At 38.5% G+C, this 19,944-nt stretch overlaps 2 protein-coding genes across 2 annotated transcripts; both read right to left on the minus strand.

Moving 5' to 3' along the window:
- Nucleotides 1–3,846: 3,846 nt before the first annotated feature.
- Nucleotides 3,847–8,470, minus strand: LOC140948009 (angiopoietin-related protein 7-like). The gene is made up of 4 exons (XM_073397236.1): nt 8,104–8,470; nt 5,270–5,279; nt 4,948–5,064; nt 3,847–4,265 (listed from the first exon to the last, which is right to left on the minus strand). Exons 1-4 carry the CDS (start codon nt 8,410–8,412, stop codon nt 3,847–3,849), a joined length of 855 nt encoding a protein of 284 aa, XP_073253337.1. The 5' UTR covers nt 8,413–8,470.
- Nucleotides 8,471–13,111: 4,641 nt separating this feature from the next.
- LOC140947679 (microfibril-associated glycoprotein 4-like) lies at nt 13,112–19,203 on the minus strand. The gene is made up of 4 exons (XM_073396850.1): nt 18,825–19,203; nt 16,245–16,359; nt 15,165–15,579; nt 13,112–14,442 (listed from the first exon to the last, which is right to left on the minus strand). Exons 1-4 carry the CDS (start codon nt 19,143–19,145, stop codon nt 14,205–14,207), a joined length of 1,089 nt encoding a protein of 362 aa, XP_073252951.1. The 5' UTR covers nt 19,146–19,203; the 3' UTR covers nt 13,112–14,204.
- Between the last annotated feature and the right edge of the window lie 741 nt (nt 19,204–19,944).

Genomic DNA, 19,944 nt, shown 5'->3' on the forward strand with positions numbered 1-19,944 from the left:
AGACTAAAATCGATTGGTTTGTGTTTATTTCCCGAAAACAAAAATAGTCAAACACAGTACAATTTTTGTCATTTCCATCCCGTATAAAATGCTAACTTGATTGTTGTCGTCAGGACTGTTTACACCGTCCGTTAATATCCTTATAGAGTATGAACTTGGATACGTGCAATGGTTTCATTCTTATCGATGGTGCTGATACTGGAAACCAGCTGTTTAGACGTCGGTTAAAACTAAAGTCTGCCTCAGCGACCGCCAAGATTCGTTGAAGAGTTGTCTTGCAGGTCAACGTCGCGATCTTTGATTTTTTTTTTTTTTTTATCATATCCTATATAAGAAGAGAGGCTTTATCAGAATCCAAACTGTATCTTTTCATCTGCGTGAACATCTTAATTTGTTTAAGCGGCCTGCCAGCAAGAAACTTCTTCTGCATTCCTTAAAGTCTTATTGTCCCCCATTTCATCTCCTTCAATTGGAAATTACTGAATAATTAAGTTTCAAACAAACAAAAGGCACTATCCAATCAGTTTGATCAGATTTGATGACGTCAATCCTTCCTCATTGGCTGACACCTCCTTTATTGTTCTTTCTCTATATATTTGCGATACCACCCGGATGGTTTGGGCGGATCCGTAAACCACTGCACAGTAAACCTCTCAATACTTCTCACCTTTCAACACTTCATCCATATTCTCTTTTACAAATTCCCAACAGTGAACCCTCGAATTGCAATAAAGCCCGCTTCTACAAGCCTCGCGCGCCCTCGTTAACTCAGGGCTGGCGAATATAATTATACACAAGTAAAGCTATTCAACTGTTCCATTGTACTGTCAGTTTTAATATTAGGTCTCTGTGAGAAGACAAGCGACAGCTAAGCAAATGGTCAAAAGAAGATGAAGCATTACTCCAGTCAAAGACAGAAAGGAAAAGTTCAACGGAAGAAAATAAACATATATGCAAATCCGCAACAAATAGGGTCGGAACATAAATCTACCATGCTCTAAAAAAAGAATACATATCAAAGCATTCAGTCGTCCAAGCAGAGTTTTCGAATCGAAGGGCCATATTTTTTAGCTCAAATTGGTCTAGAATCATATTCTCCTTCTTCTTTTCTGAAATAACTAAAAAAACCCTGCTAGGTGGACATCAATCAGACGATATAAGTGGATTTCAGCAAGCACTTTTTCCCCTTGGTCACATACAGGACTTGACTTCTGAAGTTAGTCAGTTCATATTAATCTTGGCTTAAATGTAAGCAGAGAAACCTTTTTCCGATCGCGAGGCGCACTTCCTTTATTTTAACAACCGTGCTTAGTCAAAAGTAGATAGCGATTTTAAGACCGTAGTCAAGGAATCATTCTGCTTGTACAGAAGCACAGATTCTTACCCTGTTGACAAAGAGACATAAAAAGGCTATTTCTCAACGGCGATGAAGAGATAATCATTTCGAAGCGGTTGCCTGTTTCGTATGAAAAGTTACGTGCGAGCGTTTGGGAAATTCCGAGTTCGATTCCCACTTGTTTCCTTTCTATATAGCTTTAAGTACACTTAAACACTGGTAAAACGGACCCAGGATTGTTCAGGGGTCAGGTAAGCCTATCTCGAGCCACCGACGTAAAATAAGAACTTTTTATCTTAAATCCTTTTTTTGCGCAGAATCCTTACCAACGAATAAGTTGGAAACATTATCTGGCACAAGACCATACTTGACTTTATACATCAGTACTACAATGTCTTGAAGACGTCTATCGTACAACGAGGGAAGGGTAACCCTCTCTAAGACTGGGAGACTGCCTTTCTGACCTAACACTTTTGACCTTTGATTGGACAAATTGTTTAGTTAAAAATCAAATGTTAAGTTAGTTCAAAGTGATAGGCTTCACTTTCATCTCCGTACGCTTCAAAGAGTATCGATACCCTCTGAAGTCCAACCATGCCACTCCAGCAGGTATTTTGGGATGTTGGCCTTTGAGATATAAGCCATTCAGATTCGAAGTATGGCAGTGTTTGTACCACAAGCCGCCTTTGTGTTTCCCAGCACAATCAATACCACCACTAATATATAGATTTAGCCAGGGCTAAAAGCGAAGCTCTTGTTAATAAAACTTGTAAACAAAAAAAATTAAATCGTCTAATGCTTAACGGGGAGGCCAATGGAAATGGCATCAATAGATCTAATTAGCAAAAAAACAAATTGCACGTGCAGCACACTTTTTTTTCTAATTAGCAAAACAACAAAATTTGCACGTGCAGCACGCTTTTCGTCCTTCTTTGCCGTTGTTTTGCACAACTACAACGCTGTTTTGTAGGACTAAACGTCAAACTTCCTAGTTGCACATTATTTTTATGGAGGAATTCTTACCCAATTGTCTCCTGTGTTGATGTTCGCTTTTATTTTTCACTGCCGCTCAGTTTCACCTTGCTGGCCACTAGCATTTCTCATTGTCTCACAGCCGCTTTGAATTTTCATGTTTTTCTTCCTACAAAATTCTTCTCTTTTGTTCTCAGAAACTAGCTCTAGCTCAGTTTCTCTGTTATCCACGTGAGTGTAAACATCAAAAATAACGTTGAAAAAGACACGACTTTGTTGTTGTTTTTTCTTTCTTAAAGTCCGGGCGGCCATGCGATTTCTTTCTAAATAAAACCTTGAGTTGCATTTGGGTTGCCATACCTGTTAATTGAATTATTTTACATTGGTATGTCTGTGGTGCGGACGGACGGTCGGGCGGGCGGGCGGGCGGTCGGTGTACGGTCAAGTGATTACCAAATTTTCTCGGATGGGTAGTTTACCACATTTTTTACCCATGGTGCTTCGCGCGCGAGAGCTCCGCTACGATCATTGTCTTCATCTCTAGTAGAAAACGTCATATTGCTAAGAAGGGAAAAAGAAAATGAAATTATTACTAATTTAGGGACGAACACATGACTAAGTGGATATAGGCGAGCCATTGCTGAAGTCACTGCTAACATTTTGGCTCATTAGCATACGAATTAACCCATACAAGGCGTCATGATTACCGTATGCACAAATTAAATTCAAAAGTCAAGTGTTTGGTTACTTTGAACAATCTGTTGGGAGGTGTGAATCATTTGTAAGCTAGCTATATGGTAAATCGAAGATTAAATAGCCTTTGCGCTGCATCTTCGGGCGAAATTTTCATGTGCCGCTGATGCTCATATACAGAATTTATTATATAGACACGAGTGTTTTACTGGAAAATTTCCCACTCGTAAAATTCATAAAAACTACATCCGGGACCCGAGTGGTTTATTTTCCATAATCTCACACGTGAGTTTATCGATAACGTAATTTCGGTAATTTTCCTTCGAAATTTGTCGACGTCTTGCGTCTTTTGAATTTTACTTACACATTTTTCAAAGTTTTGCTTATATTTTGTCATTGTAGAGCCCTATTCAGCTCAGTGTTATTTCTCAAGATTATTGTAACCAATGTCTTATATTGCAGTACTGTAAATCTGAGCCGTCACAATTACTTTTTGGCGAATAAAAATCTATTATTTTATCGATGTCTTTTTCTCGATATAATAAAAAGAACATTACACGGCGGCTTGAAGATACGAATTTTATTTTCTCGTGGCAAAAACAATATTTTACTCACTCGCTGCGCTCGTTCGTAAAATATTGTTTTGCCACTCGAAAATAAATTCATATCTTCACGCCACCGTGTAATATCCTCTATATAGCATTACCATTAAAATCCCGTTGTCTCCAAACTCCTCGGTACAACTTCTTGCCACCTCCAATACCAACCCCACCCCCACCCCCTACCTATACCTTCCTTTAAATTAAATGCTTATAAATCTGTTACAATTTATTAAGATTTTAGCCTTACTTGTGGTAACTCAACGAGTCCCCAGCAGATCCATTATATGCTCCAATCAGAATAAGGTATTTATCCGTCTCGTTTGCTATTTTAAAAATTGTGTACTCGGCGTAAGTAATGTTTCCATCAAAATCCTCCAGGTCGACTCTCAGGATAACATCTTCACCAGCTGTCAAACGGTGAAGATTGTCGTTTCCAAGCCAATACTCTCCATTCAGATCCCCAAAACCGTTCTTGTAGGAAGTCCAGTTAAGGTAGAAATCAACAGAACCGTTAAAACATTTCTGGAAAACGGTCCAGCCTCCGCCGTCAGTGGCCATGTCACAAAACACTGGGATGGGTGTGCCGCCGTCTGGATTAATGGTATACACACCACTGGATGTGACACCATCGTTAAGGAGCTGGGCGCAGTATTTAATAGGCTCTGTTAGTTATTTAAAAACTGGGTGTCAGAAGATTTCATCTTATCACTATACTGTTTCACATGCTGCACCCACATTGAGGTAGCCTGATTAAGACTGCAGTTGTCTCATTGTGTTCCCTCCAACTTTTCAGGGACAATCAACAACACTTGGTGTGGGAATTTGCCTGAGCCGGACTACTGTGCTTCTGTCTACTTGGGGCAGTTTGCAACTTAGTATTGAATGAAATGGGCACTTCACTTAGGGGTTAGCTAGTCACTACCAGAGATTTGTTACATCCTTAGCGTCCCTAGTCCCACAGAGTCGGAGTGGGTGACAATAGTGAATTTACTGCACAGGAAGTGAGACTGGCATGGAAAGAAGACGGCAAACCTTGTGTGAACGAACTTAAGCGCGACAATAATTTGTTTAACAAATTGTTTGGTCAACTTCACCTCCTTTAACAGATTTTTTTGGAAATAAAGACCTGATAACATTAATATTATTATAAATGAACTCACGTCAAGACAGTCATGTAACAGCCCTGTCACGTTTTTCACACACAAACGTTTTACCGTCTACCGTCCTGTTGAGTACAACACCCTTAAAACTGAAGGTGAGACGGGATCTACGTTTTTCGTCATTACGCTGTTACTAGCTAGTCACGGACAGTTTATGACATAGCCATATATTTATGTAACTTACTGCAAGGTGTTCCTGTATATCCAACCTTACAAACACATCGTACACTGTTATCTTGGTAGTATGGAATACACACTTCATTGTCACCACAGATGGAGCTAGCCACTTCACAGGTGCTCTGTAAGAAAAACAACAACAACAACTACAAATAAATAACTGGAATAAATAAATAAATAAATAACGAGTTGGAGGCAGCACAGCCATTCCTGGTCGAATTGGAATTTGGAAATGTTGATTTTTGAGGAGTGAGGAGAACCGGAGTGCACGGGGAAAAAAAATTTCTCGGAGCAAAGCAAAGAACCAATAACAGATTCACGTCACATATGGCGTCCACGCTGGGATTTGAATCCGAGCAACATTGTTTGCTACCCCCATTCTTGCAAAGAGTTCAAAGATTATTCTTGCACAGGATTTGCCAATCGTTTCAAATAGCTCAAACGCATGATAAAAAAAGACATCAATGTCTTTTTTTATATATATATTTCTCGCAACGTACAGAAAATCAGATTATTAATTTTGAAAGATTTCCTTAGTTAATAATAATAGTAACTATAATAATAGTTAATAATTAAAAAAAAATAAAGTAACATTCCGAAAATAAGCCCCTCCATGTATAAGCCTCTCCAAAAATATGCCCCCCAAACCTGTTACACAAAAAACCTTCTGTGAAATCGTCCCTCCGAATATAAGCCCCCCTGGGGCTTATACTATGAAATTGCCCTCAAATACAAAGTAAAACGAAGCAAAAACGGTAAATTTACTTCCAAATATAAGCTAGCCCAATCGATTTTTAAACGCAAATTTCCCTCCGTACATAAGCCCCTCCGAATATAAGCCCCTCCAAAAATAAGCCCCTCCTCAGCTCAGAAAGTGCTGCCACAATCGTTGTGGAAATAAAGGACAAAAAAAATACGGAATTTTCTCGGGTTTTTGGCCTCTGGTATCGGAACTGAATCTGGTTCCGTTTTCGACACTATTTCTCTTGTACAGTTAATGGCTCCGTCATTAATACAAGAGCATTGAGCTTTAATTTGACAAATTTCCGTCTTAACTTTTTCGTTTTTAACGCGATTGGCTGCAAAACTTTGCAAAGAACAACACATATCATTCGACAATAATATCATGAAATATTCAGATTTCATTGATCGATGGTAAATTATTTTTTTTGAAATTACCTCTTGAAAGGGCCCTACTTTTCGAAGAAAATCGTGTCTAGTAAAAAAATTTGCTAGCTATTTTTTACTGTAATTTCTCGTGTCTAGTAAAAAAATTTGCTAGCTATTTTTTACTGTAATTTCGGGCATCGGCTTTTATTGATATAATAAATATGCCAGAGACATTTCAGAGGAAAAGTTGGAGCAGAAGTGCGTAGCAAAACTGAGGCGTTCAAAATTCAGCTGTAAATGGGAATTTCAAAAAGACTTGCTATGTGGTAGAACGAGCCACCAGTTCGAATTTTCGGGACAAGTAATTTTAAGTTTTTGCTTATTCTTATAACAAAAGCCGATTGCAATATGTGCAATTCTTTAAAAGGTACTTTTTAGTTTTAGAAGCATTATGAATTGCTTCAAGTCTTTCTCTGAAATCGAATGACTTGTTCCTAGACATAATATCCCCTGGACGGTATTAGTTCGAACTCCTGCTTATATACATTTTGATGTAGTACAATGCATCTTTAGGCTTTAACTGCGGTGGTACGTTGCTTCCAATTGAAGAAAAAGGTTTTGGGTTTGTATGCTACCTTGTATCGGAGCTCAGATAGAACTGTCGAACACTATAAATTGTTAATGACTACGAAATGAGCACGGGTGGCAATTCGGCGAGGAATTTGCACCTCAGGCAGCGGGGGGGGGATACAATCGGATCAGTGTCCATGTCTGCGAACGTACCGATCTGTACATTGCAGAGCAAAATATAATAATCAAGAAAAATAATACCCAGCCGTTTAAAGAGGGGAACAAGAAAATGTATACACGGGTAATATTTTTTTTGGCGATTTTTTTATTTTGCATTCTGATATAATTCGGTATTCGGTCTATATATAAAAGGTACTGGGTTGGACCACGGGGCACAGCCTCTCCGTACAAAACTTTTTGAGTACCTCCCACCTAACCGGATTTAAATACAAGCATCGAATAATACCGCACCACCAATGAATCATATCGGTAGATTATAAGAATAGAGTACCTGTTAATGACATTGTCTTTTGATGAGCAGATGCCATGTTTCGTGACTAATGCGATACTTGGGCAAATTTAACAGCGACAATATACCTTAACGAAAGGCGCCACGAAAGAGCTGCTGGTTTCACGCGCGATTTGAAAGATCCCTAAGATCGCACCACCAAAAATAGTTCGAAAAAGAATGTGTAACGACTGTTTAGAGGGGACAAATATTCTTAGAAAGTTACGAAAACAGCTCTTATTCAGTAGCAGTATTATCCAGTTATCATTATTATTATTATTATTATTATTATTATTATTATCATTATTACTATTATAAGAAAGAGTTAATTTAACTAAGAAAAGTTTATTCGAATTAAAAACATTTCATTTCAATAAAAAAAAAACTGTCAGCCTCTAAAATTCAAAAGTTTCTTTCAACTGTTTAAAAAAAATAAAATAAAATAAAACAAAGACAATTAATAAAGCATCTATAGCTCTTGAGTCTAGGTAAGTCCTGCTTGACCCGTCTCTATTTCTAGATCCCTGTCCTTAACATCTAAGTTCCTCCTTCTCGGGGTTCTCGATCCCCTTAGGCATAGGAGGATTATTATTATTATTGTTATTGTTATTATTATTATTATTATTATTATTATTATTATTATTATTATTATTATTATTATCATTTTGCTAAGACACGTTAACTGGGTAAGCGTTGCCTTACAATAGGGGCAACGATGTAATTATATCTTTTCTATTTCTGCTCAGTTGCTTGAAAAGCGGGGGCACAATTACAATTGCAAGTCTCTCTTCAGTTTCTATTTTATGGACGAAGAATTGAACTTGACGGAATGGTAAATTCTTACTTGAGTCACGATACCAGTTTTTCTTGCACTCTAACACATACCAAAAAGTGATGTTTTCGAGTTACATGTTATAAATTAAGATAATTAAGGACTTCAAAGAACAAAAAGGGAGGACTTATCTGCATGCCTACGTATTTAAAATCCTCATCCGCTGTGAAGTTAACAACGCTAACAAATCGATCAGAGTTACTGATCAAACATGTGTACCCCTCAGTTGTGTTCTTTACCATTTGGAAGTTGTAAGAAATGCAACTCTCTTTCTTAACACACTCAACTCTGCAACGACTTTCTGCGTCCACTCGTATTTCTTGGATCGTGTTTCCAGTCAGCCTTCGCCCGTTTATTGGGGAAGCAAAGTTCACGGCCTCGAAACTTGGTTCCAAAATACGGCCAATACCGTAGACGGTAGTGCCAGTCAAAAAAAGCAGCCAGAGATGCATATTTTGTGAGAAACAGGATTGATTTGTGCAAAGTGCTTCAAGGGGTTCGTTTAAGAGAGCGTAGAATATTAGCTGTCACTCAGTAAAATTTAAGACAGGTGTATCAGTTTATATGGTAATGAAGCCATTAACGTTGTTTGTCGTTATTACGCAAGATTATGATGCGATGCGAGGCTGTGAGTAAGTGAGGTGAGACAAGCGTTGCTATATTAAAGTAGGTCTTCAACTAAACAAACAATTTTTTTTAAAGGAATCATTTCTACGAAATATCAATTACTTGAAAAAGTATTTCGGAATCGGTATAAGATTCTAACTGTCCGACTACCCTAACCAACTAGACACAACTTTAACAGCTCACTTAATTTTACTTTGAGCGAAATGTTTAGGCAAACTTTCAATTCAATTCAATTTCATTATTCACACTTTTATAAAATATTTACATTATATATAGTAAGGTAGGAATACACTAACAACGGAGAAGAAGAAGGAAAAAAAAAGAAAATTAATGGCTTAGGTAGAAGTGTACGGTGGTCAGAGGAGCTTAGCTTTCGAGCTAACCACCGCTATATTATGATTGGAAATACATAATAAATGCGCGCTTGGTGCCATTTGCCACTTTACATGATCTCTTTCCAACAGATAAATTTAACTCAATTAGGAATGTTCTAAAAAGTGAATTTGAGTGTTAGTTTCGCAATAATTTATTCGACTGATTCCATGAAACCGGACCGTCGAAGACTTCACGGCCAGTCCACAGTTGAAAACACAATCGTTCCTTTTGTTTTACGTAATACACAATTCAGTAAAAACTGTTTCGCCACAGAATAGGAAGTGACTAACGATGAATTATGTATATTTAGTGACCCATTCACGGGTTAAGCTAAATGAGCATACTAAATTAGCCTGCTATTAATGTTTCGTGTCTTTATTCAGCTCAGGTGGTAGTCAAGAGTACTGTAGCGCGAACGCAGAGGCCTTTAAAGCCCCAGAAATTTTTTTCGTTCGCAGGTCTTAATTTGCAGTTCTTTTGAATTACGATTACAACTTAAATGGTCATATCTTCGTATATAATATGTTTAATACATAGATTTAGCCAGGGCTAAAAGCGCAGCTCCAGTTAATACTGTAAATTTATAATTTAATTCAAACAATAAACCTGTAATCCACAAATCGGTTAACTGTGGAGATCCATATGACGTTTTTAACGTTATAAAGAGTTGGAATGGGTGACTTAAGAGAAAAAATAATTTGCAAACAGTGCAAGAATGAAACAACATCTAATATCTTACATTTTGTACTAAAAAATAGAAACAGGGGCGGATCTAGGGGGAGGGTGCAGGGGGTGCGCACCCCCCCCCCCCCCTGAGATGACCTGCGGTTTTCTAATACAACTGGTATTCTGCCCTCCCAAAAAACTATGTGGTTTATTGATGTTAAAGTAGAGCAAGAGACGAGTGCACCCCCTCCTAAAAAAAATCCTGGATCCGCCCCTGAGAGATCACCTTTAGCCACAGTAGATTAGGCGTGGAAAAAAAATCCTTCCCAAGTAAAATGTCCTTTTTGCCCACCTACACCACCTTTATTTTTACAAGTGTAATTGGACAGTTCCGAAATATAATTTTATCATTTTAAAGGCCGTAGAGACACGATAGTGGCAGCCAATTTACACGTTACAACTTATCGGTGTTATCTCTCTGTCTAAAGGGGTAATAATACCTGGGCTAAGAGCAAAAACTCCCGAAAAAAATCATATTTATTTTAATTCAATTTTCAAAATCACCCGTCCGAATTTTGAATTTTGTCAAGCGCCAACTGTCGAGTATTTGAGTGAACACTAAAAGTGAGGAAGAGGTCTCAGAATCATTTTCGTTTTCATTTCACTTCTAGAACACCATATCCATTTGATACACGGGGCATTTTAAGTACTCCTGCATGCGATGTTAATGGACGACTGAAAACAACAACTGGCAAAGCGATTTATATACGAAAGAGATCTTGGCAAACAATCAACACGAGAAATATAATTCAATGAAACATTTAAAAGGACAACAGTTTTTATTCACGATGACATATATTGAGAGTGAAGTGTCTCTGAAAATCCTGAATCACGAATTAAGTCCATTAGATTTAAGCCTAAAGTTTTAAGCCGCCTTTGCCGTGTTTGCTATTTTTCAAGACGAACTTCAGGCAAGAATATCGCTCAAAGCTTTCTTTTTACAACTAATAGGATAACTAAACTATTCTTCAGAACGTTTTCTTTCTAGTTGCCATCAGAAAATGTCTAAAGACTTTTTAAGTTCTTTTCCAGGTCAGATCATTGTCTCAAATCTCACAAATGTGCGTAAAATGACGAAATGATAAATGAAATAAATGAAACTGATCACTACGGTCACAAAATCATTTATATGCTATGAAATAGTTGAAAACAAGTTCCTAAAGTAAACAAGTTTTTTAACGCAAAGACAATAGCACGCCATTTCTTGCGCGATTTCCCGCAAGAAATATAATATACTCCTTCCCCCAAGGGGCTGACACCTGATTCCCTTCCCCCCCCCACCCCCACAAAGAGTGTTAAGGCGGACGTACGCTGACGTCATTAAATAGTTTACGCACACACGTGGCCATGGAGCTCCGTTATTATGTGGTTTCTGCGGTTTTGTTGATGTTGTTCATGTCGTTGTTAGGTAGGGTTATTTATGATATTTTCATTGTATTAAGTTGCCTCTTTGGTTTTATTTGTTGATGTTGTTATTGGCGTTGTTAGGTAGGGTAGTTTGTGAAGTATTGGTGGTTTCCATACGATCCGTTATGTTCTTTGGTTGCTAGCTTTTTTTGGAAATGGATGATATTCCTAACAACATTAATGGCGATGGTTAATAAGACAGGTGTTTCAGCAAATGACACGAGAATCAAGCCTAACACCCGTTTAACGAGTCAACTGATTCATGTCATTACACTTAAAAAAAATCCCCCATTTCTGCTTGTTACAACCCTTAAAAGAAAGAAAAGAAATGGTAGAATTAACGATGCATAACCTCACTGTACTATGTGTAAATCGTATGGCAATACTAGTGTAACAGACTTTTTGGCGACGCCCCTAATATATCTTCTTTAATCATAAACTGAAAGAATGAGAAAGTTTGGCCTTTTTTCAGTGTGAGTAACAGTTGCGCGTGGATGGACGAAACGATTTCGTAATGCCAGTTTGCCCCTCCTCGGGACGCAAAAAAGTTACTGGAGCTGGCCTCTTGAGAGAATGGTCCTCTTAAGTGGCCAGTAGAGATGTAAGGGTTAAATGACTGTTAACTGGGGCTTTTCCAACTACAAATGAACATTGGAAATGCCAAAAAAATGTTTGTTACTGTTTGACTATACTGTTGCTCTGACAATGCGTGCTGTAATTCAGTACAAGCATAAAATTCACTGAGTGGTGTTTTGAAGTGTAACCCGATGTGTCAAGAAAAAGACTGATATAAATTCATTGCATGGTTATTGTTTGTTGAAACAAAAGAAATGCGTTATAATGACTTGTGGGAATTGTGCTTGTTTTTAAGTTTGAAACAATATCAACAAAGCCCTATAAACCGAGGTTATGAATAATATTCATTTGGCTTGGCGATTACGTGAACCGGTAGGATTTAAAACTTTTAAAATCTTTCTCTCGTCGATTTGCTGTACAGTTTACGATCAGAGAGAGATTAAAATCGATTGGTTTGTGTTTATATTCCGAAAACAAAAATAGTCAAACACAGTATAGTTTTTGTCATTTCCATCCCGTATAAAATGCTAACTTGATTGTTGTCGCCAGGACTGTTTACACCGTTCGTTAATATCCTTATAGAGTATGGACTTGGATACGTGCAATGGTTTCATTCTTATTGATGGCGCTGATACTGGACCACCAGCTGTTTAGACTTCGGTTAAAACTAAAGTCTGCCTCAGCGACCGCCAAGATTCGTTGAAGAGTTGTCTTGCAGGTCAACGTCGCGATCTTTGATTTTATTATTATTATTATTATTATTATAATAATAATAATTATTATTATTATTATTATTATATCCTATATCAGGAGGGAGGCTTTATCAGAATCCAAACTGTATCTTTTCATCTGCGTGAACATCTTAATTTGTTTAAGCGGCCTGCCAGCAAGAAACTTCCTCTGTATTCCTTAAAGTTTTATTGTCCCCCATTTCATCTCCTTCAATTGGAAATTACTGAATAATTAAGTGTCAAATAAACAAAAGGCACTATCCAATCAGTTTGATCGGATTTGATGACGTCAATCCTTGCTCATTGGCTGACACCTCCTCTATTGTTCTTTCTTAGTTGCGATACCACCCGGATGGTTTGGGCGGATCCATAAACCACTGCACAGTAAACCTCTCAATACTTCTCATCTTTCAACACTTCATCCGCATTCTCTTTTAAAAATTCCCAACAGTGAACCCTCGAATTCCAATAAAGTCCGCTTCTACAAGCCTCGCGCATCCTCGTTAACTCAAGGCTGGTGAATATAATTATACACAAGTAAAGCTATTCAACTGTTCCATTGTATTGTCAGCTTTAATATTAGGTCTCTGTGAGAAGACAAGCGACAGCTAAGCAAATGATCAAAAGAAGTTGAAGCATTACTCCAGTCAAAGACAGAAAAGGAAAGTAAAGAAAGAAAATAAACATGCAAATCCGCAAAGAAGAAGGGTCGGAACATAAATCCACCAAATGCAGTGCAAATGCTTTAAAAGAATCAAAGCATTCAGTCGTCCAAGCAGAGTTTTCGAATCGAAGGGCCATATTTTTTAATTCAAATTGGTCTAGAATCATATTCTCCTTCTTCTTTTCCGAAATAACTAAAAACAAACTGCTAGGTCGACATCAGTCAGACGATATTAGTTGATCTCAACAAGCTCTTTTTCCCCTTACTCACATCCAGGACTTGACTTCTGAAGTTAGTCAGTTCATCTTAATCTTGGCTTAAATGTTCTCTTTAATCAGATCCAGGAGTTAGTCAGTTCATCTTAATCTTGGCTTAAATGTAAGCAGAGAAACCTTTTTTCCGATCGCGAGGCGCACTTCCTTTACTTTAACAACCGCACTTAGTCAAAAGTAGAGAGCGATTTTAAGACCGTAGTCAAGAGATCATTCTGCTTGTATATTGAAGCACAGATTCTTAACTTGTTGATAAAGAGACATAAAAAGGCTCTTTCTCAACGGCGATGAAGAGATAATCATTTCGATGCGATTACCTGTTTCGTATGAAAAGTTACGTGCGAGCGTTTGGGAAATTCCACGTTCTATTCCCACTTGTTTCCTTTCTATATAGCTTTAAGTACACTTAAACACTGGTAAAACGCACCCCTGATGGAGAGGGAGAGGGAGGCGAGCGTTTGGGAAATTCCGCGTTCTATTCCCACTCGTTTCCTTTCTATATAGCTTTAAGTAAACTTAAACACTGGTAAAACGGACCCCTGATGGAGAGGGAGGGGTAAAATGAGCGCACGGTCGGCTTCAGGATTGTTCAGGGGTCAGATGAGCCTACCTCGAGCCACCTACGTAAAATAAGAACTTTTTATCTTAAATCCTTTTTTTTGCGCAGAATCCTTACGAACGAATAAGTTGGAAACATTATCACAAGACCATACTTGACTTTATACATCAGTACTACAATGTCTTGAAGACGTCTATTGTACAACGAGGGAAGGGTAGCCCTCTCTAAGACTGGGAGACTCCCTTTCTGACCTAACACTTTTGATCTTTGATTGGACAAATTGTTTAGTTAAAAATCAAACGTTAAGTTAATTCAAAATGATAGGCTTCACTTTCATCTCCGTACGCTTCAAAGAGTATCGATACCCTCTGAAGTCCAACCATGCCACTCCACCAGGTATTTCGGGATGTCGTCCTTTGAGATATAAGCCATTCAGATTCGAAGTATGGCAGTATTGGTACCACCAGCCGCCTTTGTGCATCCCAGCACAATCAGTACCACCACTAGGATCATTGTCTTCATCTCTAGTGGAAAACTTCATATTGCTAAGAAGGGAAAAAGAAAGTGAAACTGTCACTAAATTAGGGACGAACGCATGTTAAAGTGGATGTAGGCGAGCGATTGCTAACGTCACTGCTAACATTTTTGCTCATTAGCATACAAGTCGTCACCGTATGCAAAAATTAAATTCAAAAGTTGAATGATAGAGTTTGGTTACTTTGAGCAATTGGTGCAATTTTCAGCTCTTTGGAAGCAATAAAAAACGAGGTTTTTGCACTAGATGAAAAGATGTAATTGCTTATAATATTCATGCAGAATAAATGAAATGTTAATCGTAAACAAGTCCAAGTGGCTCACTTAAAGCGTCATTCCAGGTTGAGCTTTTTTCAAAAATGTTGGTGCAAAGAAGGGTAAATTAAGGAGGAAGTAGTGATACAAAGGTGTTAAATATAATACCTAATAAAGCACACTGTCTATACACCATCGGGCCGTGACTGAGTGGTTGGGAGGTGTGAATCATTTGTGAATCATATGGTAAATCGAAGATTAAATAGCCTTTGCGCTGCATCTTCGGGCGAAATTTTCCATGTGCCGCTGGTGCTCATATACAGAATAGCATTACCATTAACAACCTGTTGTCTCCAAACTCCTCGGTACAACTTCTTGCCACCTCCAATACCAACCCCACCCCCACCCCTCTACCTATACCTTCCTTTAAATTAAATGCTTATAAATCTGTTACAGTTTATTAAGATTTTAGCCTTACTTGTGGTATTTCAACGAGTCCCCAGCAGTTCCGTTATATGCTCCAATCAGAATACGGTATTTATCCGTCTCGTTTGCTATTTTAAAAATTGTGTACTCGGCGTAAGTAATGTTTCCATCAAAATCCTCCAGGTCGACTCTCAGGATAACATCTTCACCAGCTGTCAAACGGTGAAGATTGTCGTTTCCAAGCCAATACTCGCCATTCAGATCCCCAAAACCGTTCTTGTAGGAAGTCCAGTTAAGGTAGAAATCAACAGAACCGTTAAAACGTTTCTGGAAAACGGTCCAGCCTCCGCCGTCAGTGGCCATGTCACAAAACACTGGGATGGGTGTGCCGCCGTCTGGATTAATGGTATACACAGCACTGGATGTGACACCATCGTTAAGGAGCTGGGCGCAGTATTTAATAGGCTCTGTTAGTTATTTAAAAACTGGGTGTCAGAAGATTTCATCTTATCACTATACTGTTTCACATGCTGCACCCACATTGAGGTAGCCTGATTAAGACTGCAGTTGTCTCATTGTGTTCCCTCCTACTTTTCAGGGACAATCTACAACACTGTGTGTGGGGATTTGCCTGAGCCGGACTGCTGTGCTTCTGTCTACTTGGGGCAGTTTGCAACTTAGTACTGAATTAAATGAGCTTTTCTCCTAGGGGGTAGTCACTACCAGAGATTTGTTACGTCTTTAGCGTCCCTAGTCCCACAGAGTCGGAGTGGGTGACAATAGTGAATTTACGCCACAAAAAGTGAGTGGCATGGAAAGAAGACGGCAAACCTTGTGTGAACGAGCTTAAGCGCGACAATAATATGTTTAACAAATTGTTTGGTCAACGTCACCTCCTTTAACACATTTTTTGGAAATAAAGACCTGATAACATTAATGTTATTATGAGTGAAAATCACATCAAGACACTTAGGTAACAGCCCTGTTAAGTTTTTCACACACAAACATCTTGCCTTGCGAACAACACCCTTAAAACTGCAAGTGAGACGGGATCTACGTTTTTTGTCATTATGCAGTTACTATGCTAGTCACAGACAGTTCATGACATAGCCACATTTTTTATGTAACTTACTGCAAGGTGTTCCTGTATATCCAACCTTACAAACACATCGCACACTGTTATCTTGGTAATTTGGAATACACACTTCATTCTCATCGCAGATGGAGCTATCCATTTCACAGGCGCTCTGTAAGAAAAACAACAACAATAAATAAAAAAATCAGTAAATAAATAAATAACGAGTTGGAGGCAACACAGCTATTCCTGGTCGAATTGGAATTTGGAAATGTTGGTTTTTGAGGAGTGAGGAGAACCGGAATACACGGAGAAAAAAAACCTCTCGGAGCAAAGTAGAGAACCAGCAACAAACTCATCTCACATATGGGGTCGACGCTGGGATTTGAACCCGAGCCACATTGGTGGGAGGAGAGTTTTATAGTTTTAGAAGCACTATGAATTGCTTCAAGTCTTTCTTCGAAATTGAATGACTTCAGGGTTCCTCGACATAATATCCCTTGGCAGTTTTGGCTCAAGCTCCTGCTGCTATATACATTTTGATGTGTTGCAATGCATCTTCAACGGCTTTAACTGCGGTACGTTGCTTCAATTCAAGAAAAAGGTAATGGAATTGCAAGCTACCTTGTATCAGAGCTCAGACAGAACTGTCGAGCACTTTGGTTAATGACTACGAAACGAGCACGGGCGGCATTTCGAGGAATTCGCACCTCTGGCAGGGAGGACGAACGACAATGATCAGTGTCCATGTCTGCGAACGTACCGATCTGTATATTGCAGAGCAAAATATAATAATCAAGAAAAATAATACCCAGCCATATTTAAAGAGGAGGTCACGAAAATTTCCAGAGCCGTAAATTTATACACGTCGTGTAGTATTTTTTTTTTCTTTGCCATAATTTTATTTTTCATTGTGATTTAATTCGGTTTTCGGTAGTATATAAAAGGTACGGTGTTGGACGTCGGGGCAGAGCCTCTCTATACAAAACGTTTTTAATACCTCCCCACCCCCCCCCCCCCCCTCCCCTCCTCTCCCAAAAAAACAGGCATCCAAAACTTGAGTTAGTACAAATATTGCACTACCGCACCTGCACCAATGAAACATACCGGTAGATTATAAGGAAAATAGAGTACCTGTTAATGACATTGGCTTTTGATGAGCAGATGCCATGTTTTGCAACTAATGCGATACTTGCGCAAGAAAGGGGCAATATACCTTAATTTACGAAAGACACCACGAAACAGCTGCTGGTTTCACTCGCGATTTGAAGGATCTCTAAGATAGCATACCATAAATAACCATACATTGATTGCAGCAAAAATAGTTCGAAAAAGAATCTGTAACGACTGTTGTTTGACAAAACCCACAGAATACAGGGATAAGGTTTTTTTGATATGCGGAAGAGTAAGTGTCATCAGCCTAGGTCGATGGTTAACACTACTGCGTGCCACTGTTTTCCAGTAAATCATTAATCACTCGCTGCATTCTCACCTTGCCACAAACGAAATAAGTCTTTGCTTCTGTTCTTGAAAATGACAAGTGTTTAATACCCCGATATATAAAATAATTGGCAAGCGTTTAAAAACATCCTGATAATGAAAAAGATTTTCCCCAAAAAGGGTAAAATTCATACATTCTCTTCATACAAATATTACTGAATTAAAAGAAGAAGCTTTTTTCTCTTATAGATATACAAAGAAATTGGCGTGCGAGTTCCGTACGTGATTTAGGTTAGGATATGCCTTGAGTTGGGAATTTTTATCAACTCAAGGCTTTTTGTTCCATTTTTCTGTCATGATTTAAAACTCTAATTTCTAAGGCAATTTAGGGACTCAAAAAAGTAGAAAGTCAAAGGAACAGATGTTAAAGGACTCTCTCCTTCTCTGAGATAAAGTTAGTTTACTGAATACCAGCTTGTCAGTTTTCCTTTAATATATACGCATTGTAGTTTGCGTTTCTTCATTTGTTAGCTCCGTTGCTACAGCTGTTGCAATTGCTCAGTGAAAGATAACTAACCACACGGTTTCAACAAAAGTGAGCGAAACTGGACAATAAAAGAGAAGGAAATAGAAATGAAAATGAAAGGGAAAGAGTATAAAGCACTTCTTAAGGTCTTACGTCTTTTCTTCTTGGGGAATAAATTCGACGTGCATTATACTGGTAAATTTTTAGGCCCGTTTCAAACGTCGTGCTACTGCCGTGCGGAACTAAATTGGTCGAATTAAATTCGACTTTAGCACGGCAGTAGCGCGACGTTTGAAACCAAGCCGTGCTACTGCCGTGTAGCACGGCAAGCTTTACCGTGTTACACGGCAGTAACTCGACTTGGTTTCAAACATCGCGCTACTGCTGTGCCGAACTAAATTCATAAATTATAAATACTGTACATCGGAGTACATTTAAAAGTTTGCTAAACCGTTTCTTTATTTTTGTGTTTTGTTTTTGGCAACAGCCCTTCTACTCGACTGAATTAAATTCGACGTCTGAAACCAAGTTGTGCTAGTGTCGTGCTGCAGTCGAGCTACAGTCGAGCCAGCTTAGCACGTCATTAGCATGACGTTTGCAACAAGACTTAAGTTATAATACTCACTTTTCCATGAACTAAAAAGGATAAAAAAATTATTCCCGCCACTCACCTGCATCCCCACGTATTTAAACTTCTCATGCTTTGTAAAGTTAGTAACACTAACGAAGCGATCAGAAGTGCTTATCTGACACTTGAAGCCATCGGTTTCGTTTGGCGAAGACTTCAAGTTGTAAGAAATGCATTTCTCTTCCTCAACACACTCAAAACTGCATGACTCTTCTGAATTGACGAGTATTTCCCTGATCACGCTACCAGTCAGCTTTCGCCCGTGTATTGGGTGGGCGAAGTTAACAGCCTTTATTTGGGGCTCCGAAATACGACTCATGCCGTATACAGTGGCACCAGCGAAAAACAGCAGCCAGCAATGCATGTTCTCTGCCGTGCGGGAATGAAATGAGGTTAATGGAACCCAAACTTTAATGAAGACAAAGAAGACCAATATCGGGTGACTTCATTAAAAGCCTCTGCAATGCATATTCTAATATTACACAGGTGAAGCGAAACAGGTGGCAATACAAATATACGCACAGCGCGTTTAATGACGAGATGCTACAGAAAATTCTTCACTAGACTGAGTTGCCGATTTAAACAACTATGAAAATCATTTCTCGTTTTCATATATTTCCTTATTATTTGATGATATATGCATGGTCTTCAATCCCATATTAGGCGAATCTTTGCTGACGTCATAGTTTTACATTTTTCATCATTAGCATACGACTTAACTCACAGAAGGGCGTGGCCGTTTATACCAACCAAACTCAAAAGTTGAAAGAGCACATTGCCTTGAGCAATTTGTACAATTTTCAGCTCTTTCTAAGCAATACTGAAGGAAATATTTGCTATTAAAAGCTGCGAAATTGCTTGGTGGCAAAAAAGTTAATGAGCCATACATTTTTTGTGAAATTTCGAGTTTTTAAAAGAGAATTTCTCCGAAACCATTTGATATATTGAGCTCAATTTTTCAGAGATAACGGGAATTCTTATGGTCTTTCAATATTTAGCCGGTTTGTTTTATTAGCTCCATAAGATAGCGATAAGCATATGTTAATGAAGCAAAGAATGTAAACAATGATTCGCCATGGGTAACCGTTAACCGTGTATGAACAGAAGCCTGTCCGGGATCCTGTTCGCGCTCGCGCTCACAGTCGTGGTGGACGAAAAAGACT

The sequence above is a fragment of the Porites lutea genome, chromosome 9 (genome assembly GCF_958299795.1).
Source record: "Porites lutea chromosome 9, jaPorLute2.1, whole genome shotgun sequence".
Taxonomy (NCBI): Eukaryota; Metazoa; Cnidaria; class Anthozoa; order Scleractinia; family Poritidae; genus Porites; species Porites lutea.